Source organism: Phytophthora sojae (genome assembly GCF_000149755.1).
Source record: "Phytophthora sojae unplaced genomic scaffold PHYSOscaffold_19, whole genome shotgun sequence".
NCBI classification, from domain to species: domain Eukaryota; phylum Oomycota; class Peronosporomycetes; order Peronosporales; family Peronosporaceae; genus Phytophthora; species Phytophthora sojae.
This window is the reverse complement of record NW_009258133.1, coordinates 234,610-245,905: the sequence shown is the minus strand read 5'-3', so window position 1 is coordinate 245,905 and position 11,296 is coordinate 234,610. Positions and strand designations below refer to the sequence as shown.

Below are 11,296 nucleotides of genomic sequence, written 5' to 3'. Positions count from 1 at the left end.
TCCGGCTCCTCGATGTCCTTCTCACAGTACTTCCACACGCCCTTGCGTTCCAGCTTCACCTTCATGCGCTCGAACCACACCTCGAAGTCCTTGCCATCGAACGGTGGTTGAGCAGCCTTCTCGCCCTTCATGCCCTTCTTCTTCGTATCTACACTTGTACTGTAACGGGGTTACACGAGAGTTACCCGAAGGGCTACGAAGTGGGTACACACTGTCTAACCTAAATCAGTAGGAGAATCAGTGCATGGCTTCAGAGCCACTGATTATGCATATGACTAGGGTTCACTTTGCTAGATAGTGAACCGGATACATTTACACCGTAGGCGGCTTTGCCGCAATAAAGGGAAATACATTCAGTTTGAGATTCACACAGTTCAGAGTTAAGGGTTGACTCTTGGAGTCCGTAAGGTGTACGGACTCGTACGTTCTGGTGACACGAGGCGGTCCCCAGAAAATTGCCGACGATGTGCCGTCACCTCTGTGACCTGGAGTTTGTATCGGATGCTGATTGGTGAATGACTTGGATACGGCGCGGCTGTACCCGTGTGACATGGATGGCGACTGTGGGAGAGAAGTGATTTCTCGGGATGAATCCAGCGTCTGCCGCAGATGGGCCCAACTGGCTGGAAGTGTGAATCCTGGGAGTGCACGCCCAGAATTTCAGAGAACACTCAGTCCAGCCGCGGACTTTCCCTTACGATGAGTGCCTAAAGTCTGGCGGAAAGTGTCTCTGGAGAATGTATCCCAGATACACCTCATCTTGCTGTGGCTCAGAGTGCCCCAGAGGATCAACTTACCCTGAGAATCAACCCACTACTACCATGATCATGCGCAGGAGGCCGCTAAACCCGCTAAACGTGTGGCTTTGAGGAGATACACACGAGTCTGCACTGCAGCAGACTTGTTACCCAGAGTGCCGCACGATGACGCAGAGTTCACCTCCCTGAGTGCAGGTGACCCAGAGTTGAAAGATGATTCTCTGGGTTTGGACCATAAATCCAGACTCTCTATACTGAACTGAAGTGTTTCCCAAGCCAACACCCAAGAATCCCTACAGTTCCCCAAGATTCCTCAGAATTCCCAGGATTTCAGAAGATGACCCTGAGTGTCACCTGATTCTCAGGGATTCGAGTCGGTTCGCAGTCAGTCTGCAATCAAAGTGATGCGTGACCTTGAAGAACCGTTGTGGATGCACTGACTGGATACTTTCGAGGAGTCGAGAGGGAGTCCTGCACCATACTAAACCAAGTCTAAGGACCCACAATTGGCACTTTCGACGCCGTGCGACAATGGATTCGCAAGCCGATCGCAAGATTGGACCGCTGATCCCAAGGTATACTCAAGACAAGACATTTTGACCCCAAGCATAGTGAACAGAAGATATTTGCCCGAAGAAGATATATATATATATATATATATATATATATAGAGAGAGAGAGAGAGAGAGAGAGAGAGAAGTAGCTGATAAAAGCCAAACAGAGTTCCTTTTACCCTGTACTGCGCAAGTGACTTTGGCCAAGCCTGCTGACGGAAATCCGGAGGACCCGAGACTACGACCGCGGGACGCTAAGGGCACATCAACGGCGAAGGACAGCCGTCTGTGTGGGCTCCATCAAACTCAAGTCCAGTTAGGTGGTGACCAGCGACGGCCTTGAGCTTCCTGGGGTGATCCATCTATTCCATATCCTAGTTGGGTCACTTGCTGTGCTCGTGGTAGCCCATTTCATATTATTCCAGAGGGTATTCTGGGGTGCTAGGCAGTCGCCTCCAGGATTTTGTATTGACTGCTTGTGTGAAGGGAAGGTAACTGATAGTGGTTGTATTTTCCTCCTTTATTGGAGGTGGTGCGCGTTTGTGTGAGTCTCAGGGGAGCTAGGCCCCTGAATTTCAGACTCGAGTGAGCCTAGTGTGTGTGTGACCCACCGTCCAAGGGTCCAAAAGAATAAGTGACGGCTAGTTGTAGTGTTTGTATACTCTGTATTTGTTGGTTTTATCGAGCTAGGAGGGCATTTGGGTAAGGTGTCTTCTGAGTTCCAAGTCCCAGAGTTGACTGAAATCCTGGACCCTGAATTCGTGATATTCTGGGTTTCAGGGGATCTGATTCTCTGGGTTTGCCTTTTGGTGTGGAGGTGCGTTCTGAAGTAGACGTGCGCTCCCGCACTTCTTCGAGGCTACATTTACAACCGGTGGAGTGCCGTTCCGTCGAAGACAAACGAGCCGACAGGGATTACACAAGGTACCCACGCCAACCAAGGAGTGTGATTCTCAGGGTTTAAAGCTTTGCGGCTGCGAATCTCTGGGTCTATCTTCTTGCTGTTGACTCTCAAGTCGATTCTCTGGGTCTACCCCTCGGGAACAGTCTTGGGCTGCGCTATACGAACACCCCTGGGCGACAAAGATTTCATCGGCCTCGCCTCACTGGTATTAGAACGGGCTATATTAAGCTGAGACTCTGTGAGTCTGTTACGTCTTCCTCTGACGCTAAAGCTACGGCAGTTCCGCTGCACTTGGTAGCACTTGTAGTCAATCCGACACCTGAGTCTGTACAGACTGACCCTCTGTGGAGAATGGAGCAGTTCGCTCACTTGCCCCCGAACCAGCAGGATGCGCTTAAAAAGCTTATGTCCTTGCTGGGCCCCGAGGGCGTGACGCAACTTGCGCAGCAAGGCCCCGACGCGGTGAACGCGCGTCTCGAGGCGTTTTTAAGCTACGAGAATGCTCTGCTAGAGCACCTCCAGCAGATGATGGCAACGGCCGCGGCGCCCCAAGCGCCCGCTTCGTCATTCGACGCGGGAACAAGACCCAAGCCGCTCATGTTGAGCGTGAAGACCTTCGAAGGTAAGGAGGGTGAAAGCTTGATGCTTTGGACCCGTGAGATTGAGATGGCTATGAGCTCAGCTCTACTCCGGACGAAGTCGCAGCGCGTGGCTCTAGCTATCTCGAAGCTCGGTGGGCGAGTGGGCACTAACGTCCGGGACGTCGGTCGAGGTGGCCTTCCCGACGTGGGACCAGCTGAAACAGCAATTGTCTCGAGTGTTCGCTCCGCCTAACGAGGCGTATCGCGTGCGCTCACGCTTCCTGGCTACTCGGCAGAGCAAGAAGGAGTTGGTGGACTATGTCCAAGAGTTGAGAACTCTCATTGCTGGCATGTCTACGGACCCACTGCCGGAAGTAGTCACCGTTACGGTGTTCATGGAGGGCCTTCGCACTGGCGTTGCCTGCTCCGAACCCACCCGAGCTCTTTTGAAGAGGCTGTGAGCGTCGCATTGACTGCGGAGCACAACTTTAAGTCGTCGAGACTTGGATGGAATGCGTCTTACGCTAGCGCGTCGAGTGGTCCGGAACCCATGGGCCTCAGCTATGCTGAAGACGAAGAAGCCGAGCTTCGTGCTGCTGAGCAGCGTCGCGGTATCCGCATATGCTTCATCTGTGGTGACACCCGTCACCTTTGTGCTGGGTGTCCGCTGCGCCATCAGCGCCAGGCTTCGTCAAGCCGCTCTTCGAGTTCGAGCCAGGGCTCTGGTTTGTCTCGGGGAAACGAGAAGTCCCAGTAGCCTACTGGGGAATAACTAAGCTCTATTGAGCCTCGGCGAGGTGGAGGTCGACAGGACTTAGCCCCGAAGAGAGCCGTACTCTCTAACACGGAACGTGTATGCAAGCCGGGCTTGCTAGTTGTCCAAGCTGGGGTGAAGGGCTTCACCAAGCCATGGATGATTTTGATCGATTCGGGAGCGTCGGGTAACTACGCCCGGGGTTCTACGATGGACGGAAGTCAGCTTTATGCTGAGGCGCTGGTAGCGCGCGGGAGTGACATCGTCACTGTTCGTCTCGCGACGGGTGCTCGTGTCACGATGCCTAAGGTCCCTGTGGACCTGGGCGTGAAGTTTTTGGCTTTTGATAGCGTGGAACGCTGTCTGGTCTTAGACCTCGATTCGAGATATGATCTCATCCTTGGTATGGCGTGGCTGGAACGCCACGAGCCTTGGATCGATTGGAGGTCGAAGATCCTTGGTGCTACGCATTTCTCTCCTGGCGGAGCATTGGCGAGTCATGAACCCACCTCTGCTAGGAAGCGCTTCTGGCGCGAGCACTGGACCGAGTCGGCCAATGCGCTGGACATCGGAGTTTCCGAGTTGGTGGACACTGAGTGTGTTAAGAACGAGCGTTCCGAGCGTGGCTCGCGGACGGCAGGTGGAGCGGCACGAATTCCGCTGAGCGGGCGTGCGTCTGAGGGCGACGCCCTGCTGCGTGCCAGAGACGGCGCGGTCGGCACGATGCTGAAGAACAAGGGGCTTTGCCCGGATGAAGATGGTGGAGTGGCACGTAATCCACTGAGTGGAGGCTGCGGATCGTGCAGCTCTTCACTGAGTGTCAGTAAAGACACTGGGGCTCCCCTGGAGCTGAACGAGGTGGTGACACCTGGCGTCAAGACGCACGCGAAATCACGGAGCTCTTCAGGGAGGACGGTGTCCATTAAGAGGAGGCACCGCCGCAAAGCGCTGGCTGCGAGGCGCAAGGCGTCTGCGATCTCACGAGTCGAGAAGGGCGTGTCGAGCGGTGAGGCTCCACGCGAGAGCGAGCAGCTCTATACACTCGTGAATGGACTGACGGGCGACGTCGACGGAGGTATCAACCTCGACGACTTGTGACACGATGGAAAATTGGGCTTTCGTCTGGGCACATGCTGATTGGCTGAAATGGTGCGCCCGGACAATGTGGATTGCGGGACAAGTACAAGGATCTGGGACCCGGCGAAGACTCGCCCAGGATGCATATCGACCAGCGACCCTGGCCGAGTCGCTAACTCATTTTGTGACTCTGGCCGGGTGTAAGTCTGGGAGATACGATCAAGTTATACTCAAGTCAAGATGTTTCCGACCGACCTGGCAGACCGACCAAGGATGGGCAAAGATTCCGTGGAACGTTGAAGGAGGTGATTTGTACCCACGACTCTACACTGGATTTTGGCTCGGCCGGGATGTCGACGTTAACCGCGGTATAGTGAAATCAAGTGAAAAGCAGAATGCATGTCTAAGTTGCAGGAATATAGCCACAGAGTAAAAGATAAACAGAGTTCGTTTTCCCCTGAAACCCGCAAGCCGCCAAGAAGAGCGGGAAGCGCAGGACGACCAGGCACCGCGGCTAGGTACGACCGTGGTTGGATCTCTCCCTGAAGTAAGTACGCCAAGTTAGGTAAAGGGACGGGCGTACAGGCGTCTCAGGGTGATCCGCCTATTTCATTTCCTAGTTGCAGCCGTATTCCCGCCCAGAGCGAGGTCCTGCATTTCATATTATCGATTACATCTCGGGCGGAGTGAATAGCGCCGCCTGGGACTTGGCCGGAAGCCTATTGTGTGGTAGGGTATTGATATTGGTTATTTTTTCTCTCAGTACATTTGGGAGTGGTGCGCGTTTGAAGTCGCCCAGGGTTGACCAGTACCCTGGATACGGCTCGTTAATTGACTGGAGTAGTGACCCACCGTCCGAGGGTCCGAAAGAATAAGTGACGGATATTTGTATTTGTGTATAACTCTGTATTTGTGGTTATCGTCCAGAGTCGTAGGGCCTACGTTTGGAAGTACGTATCGCACCCCGCTCGGAAACCCAACTGTGTACAACAACTCACCAACTCGGCCGAGCTCCTTGGTTCGAAGACAAACGACCCGAGAGGGATTGTCACAAGGAACACACGCCATCTCGGGTGGACATCTTCTGGGGTATCCGCCTGAGAAGTTCTAAGGGACTTTGTTCTCCCGGAACATTCGCACACTATACACCTGGGCGGAAAAGGCGTTCACCCGCCCCGCCTCACCTGCCCTCACTGTCTGCTCTCCTGGAGCTGGACGAGATGTTCTTGGCCGAGTTCGGCGAAGCTTTGAAGGCTGGAGATTTGGCTGAGGTAGTGGTCATACGACCCGAAGAAGAGTTGAACTCGTCCTCGCTTCTGGATGAAGCTATCCTGGAAGACATCAAGAAGGCGCTGAATGCGCGGAGCGGATCGGCGATCCTGAAGGACCCGTCGGATCCCCTGTATCAAGTGGTAAAGGATTACCAGGACGTGGTCTCGAAGGAGCCGCCCTCGGGGCTACCTCCGGATCGAGGTATTCGACACGAAATCGATCTCGTTCCGGGAACGAAGTACTGCGTGACGAGGCAGTGGCCCTTGCTGAAGGGACAGTGTGACGTCATTGACGCGTTCTTCCGTGCGAAGCATGAGGCGGGCATGGTGCATGAGAGTAAGTCTCCACACTCTACGCCGACGTTCTGTGTCAAAGCCGAATGGCAAGTGGCGTATCGTGCATGCTTTCAACAAGCTGAATGCCGCTACCATTCCGACGCAGACGCCGATTCCTCGGAAGGATGTTCTTCAGAACAACATGACAGGATGTACGATGTACAGTGCGCTCGACTTGGTTGATGGATATTACCAATTGCTCATGAGGAAGAGCGACATTCCTCTCCCTGCGGTGAGTACTCCGAGCGGCATGCTCTGGGAGTGGTTGGTGATGCCCCAAGGGCTTTCGACCCCACCCGCGACGTTTAATCGTCTTGTGACGCAGCTCTTCAGGCCCCATCGGGCGTACGCGCAAACGTACTTCGATGACATCTTTGTCCACAGTCGTGCGGAGCACGGAAAGACTGATATGGAGAACCATGCGGAGCACCTGCGTGCTGTGCTCGAATGCATGCGTTGAAACAAGTTGTACGCCAACATTGACAAATGCATCTTCGGAGCGGAAGAGATCCCCTTCTTAGGGTGCTTCATCGGGAAGCGTGGCCAGAGGGCCGACCCGGTCAAGGTCAAGGTCATTGTTGACTGGCCGGTTCCCAAGAACCAGAAGGATCTTCGCAAGTGGCTTGGCTTGGCCAATTACTTGCACAAGTACAGCGAGAACTACGCTGAGATGGCTCGGCCACTCTCCAATCTCCTAAAGAAGGATGCGGAGTGGTGTTGGGACACCGAGCATCAAGATGCGTTTGCGGCAATTAAGGACAGTCTCCTTCATGCGCCTATTCTGGCTTTGCCAGACCCCGCTCGTCCGTTTAGTGTCGTCTATGACGCCTCGGACTTTGCCATCGGCTGTGCCCTGCTGCAAGCAGACGCCGACGGGCGCGAGCGCGTGGTGGCGTTCGAATCTCGCCAGCTGAAGTGTGGAGTAGCGCCCTCGGAGAAATCTCGCGAATGCGATCTCGCACAAACTCGGCGCGTCTGGATAGCGGTTGCGCCGAGCAAATTATTCCCGGTTGTTGGAGTAGCGTATCTTCGAAATACAGGCCCAAGTCTTCGCTGGCTTCGGAGTTGGGGGGGTTTGCGTTGACGCTTGTTCCTTGTCGTAGGGCGTCGAGCCTTGGGCGTGCGGCGTTATCGGGCCTACACGGGGGGTCTTGTGCACGGCGGTTATCAGGCCGGTGCGGTCCTTCGCCTAGGCAGCGCGTTATCGGGCGCCCACCTAAACGGTATACGTTTAACGTGCCTTTGTTCCAGCACGGGTCTGTGGGGGGGGTGGGGGGGGGGTGAGCACCCGAACCAGCAAACGACGTGGGGCCGCGATATCGAGGCGGTTCTACTTGCCGGCGCTTGGTGGTTCCCCTGGAACCTCGGAGAAGACGGGAGGTCTTTGTGGTTCAGAGAAATTTCGGGACTGAGTCCTTACCCTATCCTATGCCCTAGCTACTGGCTACTCCGTACTACTGCTTGCTAAGCCGATCGTTCTGTGCCTATCCCTACTTCTGTCGTGCTTGCACTGCCGTCCTTCAACCTGATTTGCGTGGCGTAATCAAGATCTTACCTCGACGCGTTTTAGTCGGCGCGTCTTACTCGGCGCGTCTTGCTCGGCGGGGATTAGGGTCGACGCGTTTTGCAGAGACGGGGCGCTGGTCGACTCGTCGGATGATTACGCGTCGAGTTGGACTCTGTCGCTGTGTCTCGCGGCCCATCACCTGCGTCGACTTTCCGTCGACCTCTGCCGCGCGTCGCCCCCATCAATCGCGTCGCGTTTCATCAACTGCGTCGAGTTCATCATCCGCATCCATCAGCATTCGTCTCGGCGCCTTCTTTCACCGACGCCGACGTGCCCGCTTCCTCTCTGGGCACTACACCACAGAAGGCTGCGGAGATGAACTATCCTGTCCATGACAAAGAGCTACTTGCGATGAAGTATGCGCTCGTCACGTTCAGGGTGCACCTGTTGGGCTCTCAGTCGTTCGTGATTTACACGGATCATGCGTCGTTACGCACTGCGACTCAGTCGTTTCATCTCTCGTAAAGGATGGCCCGCTGGCTGTCCTTCTTCGCGGAGTACAACTTCGAGGTGAAGTACAAGCCTGGCAGGCAGAATGTCCTTGCGGCCGCGCTGTCGCGCAGGCCGGATTATGAGCTGGCTCATGTAACGACCGTGACTTCGTCATTACCGGATTTGATCCGAACGGCTTATGCCAAGGACGACACCTGTGTCGCGTTGCTGAAGGCTCTGGGGAGCAAGGAGTTTCAAGACTCGGACATGGAATTGTCAGCGCGGCTGCGCGCGCGGCTACACCGTTATTCCCTCGATGGAGGACTGTTGTTCTACAACACCGGCCCGATGGATACTCCCCGCGTGGTCATCTCTCATGATGAGGATCTGAAGTATCGCATCCTCTATGAGGTACACGACACGCCGCAGGCCGGCCATCTTGGCCGTGAGAAGACCTACAGCTCGGTGAGCACCCACTACTGGTGGCCGAAGATGTACAAGTGGACGAGCACTTATGTGCGCACGTGTGAGACGTGTCAGCGAGTGAAGTCGTCACCTCATGCTGCAGCGCCGTTGGCGAGTTTGCCTGTCCCATCGGGCTGCTGGCAATCCATGAGTATGGACTTTGTGTTTGGCCTGCCGGCGGACGCGGCGGGCAACACAGGAGTCGTGGTCTTCGTGGACCGACTGAGCAAGATGGCTCACATTGCGGCTGTGCCGGATACCATCGATGGTAACGGTACAGCAACGCTGTTCTTGGACCGAGTGTTTCGACAACACGGACTCCCTGAGTCGATTGTCTCGGACCGAGACCCCCGCTTCACAGGCAACTTCTGGAGCGCGGTCTTTGCGGTGGTTGGCACCAAGCTGGACATGTCCACGGCGGACCGATGGTCAGACAGAGCGCGTGAATCGCGTCGTCGAGGACGTGCTCCGCAGCATTTGCGCTGAGACGCCGAAGCGCTGGAGCGCCATGCTGCCACTCGTTGAGTTTGCGTTGAACAACGCCGTGCACGCCTCGACAGGCTACACGCCGTTCTACGTGAACAGCTTGTCTCGCCCCCGCCTCCCGCTGACGCCGCCACGTGGTGGCCTCGGGCTTGATGGGGGAGGAGAAGCTGATCGGCTAGCCGATGTCAGCCCGGCTACTGTTCGTAAACAGGTTGACGCTTTCTTGTCGACGCGTCTGAGTGTCTTACGACATGTGCGTGACGCAATGGCTGAGAGCCAAGACAAGCAAAAGGAACATGCAGATGTCAGGGGCAGAGGCAATATTGAAAGTTATGAGGTCGGGGACCTGGTGTTGCTTAATGCAAAAAACTACCTACACATGCAGTGTCAGCCGTCTTCAAGACGAAGTTGCGCCCGCGCTTCATCGGACCTTTCAAGGTTGTGGCCAAGAAGGGCCTTGCGTACACGCTCAATCTTCCGAAGAAGATGCGGACGCACCCCGTCTTCTACGTGAGCTTGCTCAAGCCGTACCAGGACCCGATGGAGGTGCAGATGGAGGCACCGAGGGTGACGAGGTCACAGGCACGGAGGTCGCAGGCGTCGAGGACGCGACCATCAACGCGGGCACCGCAGGCACAGGCGGAAGAATCGGCGCCGGAGGTGCCACGGGCACAGCGAGAGCCACAGGCGCAGGAGGCGCAGCAGTCGGAGCCTGCATGCGGGCCAGGAGGTCGAGCTTACCCTGAAGCACAGCCTGCTGACGCTGTAGCTCCCCGAGCTCCCGGCCACGCTGCTCATCACGATCGCAATAGCATCGCACCCAGCCCTACAGGGCCCCAAGGCGGTTCCAGCCCTCTCGAGGCACCTCGATCCATTGCGTCCGCTCGGCGAGCTGGTCGAGTTCAGTGGCAGTCCGGCCCAGACGCGCATCAACGTCATGGATGTGATCCCGAAGGCGGCCCGCCTGCTGCCGCGTCTCCAAGAGCTCATCTTGAGTCGCAAAGGGCCCCACAGCGGCCTCCACCGGCTCTGCTCGATGAGCATGGGAATCGGCATTACCATGTGGAGCGCCTCCTGGCGAAGCGGCGGTGCCGGGGTCAAAACCAGTATCTGGTGAAATGGCGAGGGTACCCTCACTCCGACAACTCATGGGAGTTTGAGGTGCCCCTCCGCCAAGACTGCCCAGACGTCGTGGACGCTTTTGATCAGCTTGATCACCAGCGCCCCGAGGGCTCAAGGCCGGCACGCCGGTCGTCCCGCGATTCCCAGCAATAAGCTGGGGAGCTGCTGGGTCAGCCACTTTGCTCCGAGGCTGACCCTGAGCCACAGCGCTCACTCCCTCGCGGGAAGGAGCGGCTGGAGTGCTCGAAGGAGCGAAGCGCGCAGCGCTAAACTGGGTCTGCGGCTGGGTAAGTGCCGAGAGGCTGCGCTTGACTCGGACCTTCGCGAAATCGAAGCGGAGCTTGCGTTCAATGCGAACATCCACTTCACTGGAGCTGGCTCGGAGAGCATCCATGGAGCTGAGCTTCCGGGTGTGCTCGGTCCAAGACTCGAACTGAGCTTCGTACTCAATTGAGTCTTCCCCCGGGCTAAGTACCCCCGGGTACGTCCGCATGGCGAGCACCGACTTCTGCTGGGCTTGGAGCCGCAAGCGCTCGCGATACTCCGCGACAGCCGTAGACTGTGGAGTGAGGAGCGACACGATGGAATTGGAGATTTTCGAGGATTCCCCGAGCCGCGCCTGTGATTGGTTGGCTCAGAGACTCACTATGGGAGAGGGAGGCAGCGACACGTGGCGTATGGGAAAAGCGGACCCCGGCCGGACTCGCGTTGGCAGTGTACAAGGTTTGGTGACCCCGGATGGAGATGTCCCCAAGAGCGGACCCCGGCTGGAACCAAGTACCGAACGAGAGGCAAAGCCCAAGGGAGCGTAGAAGTGCCTCCGACTGGAGGCCGCCTGCTCTTGGTGCACTGTACAACGCAAGAGGAGCCCGACCGGATCGAGTGAAGACCCAGAAACCGTGAAGCTGTCCAAGACATCCCGGACGTGAAGCCCAAGTGGAGTGTGACCCCGTTTGGAGATAATCATGAATCCCGGATGGAGATACCAA

The 11,296-nt window shown here is 56.5% G+C and overlaps 1 protein-coding gene across 1 annotated transcript; it reads right to left on the bottom strand.

The window, feature by feature from the left end:
• Positions 1 to 9,705: 9,705 nt before the first annotated feature.
• Positions 9,706 to 10,881, bottom strand: PHYSODRAFT_534699 (hypothetical protein; the record flags this gene model as incomplete). The annotated part of the gene is made up of 2 exons (XM_009541197.1): positions 9,706 to 9,978; positions 10,051 to 10,881. Coding segments are annotated over 2 exons (1,104 nt in total), but the record flags the coding sequence as incomplete, so codon positions are not given.
• Between the last annotated feature and the right edge of the window lie 415 nt (positions 10,882 to 11,296).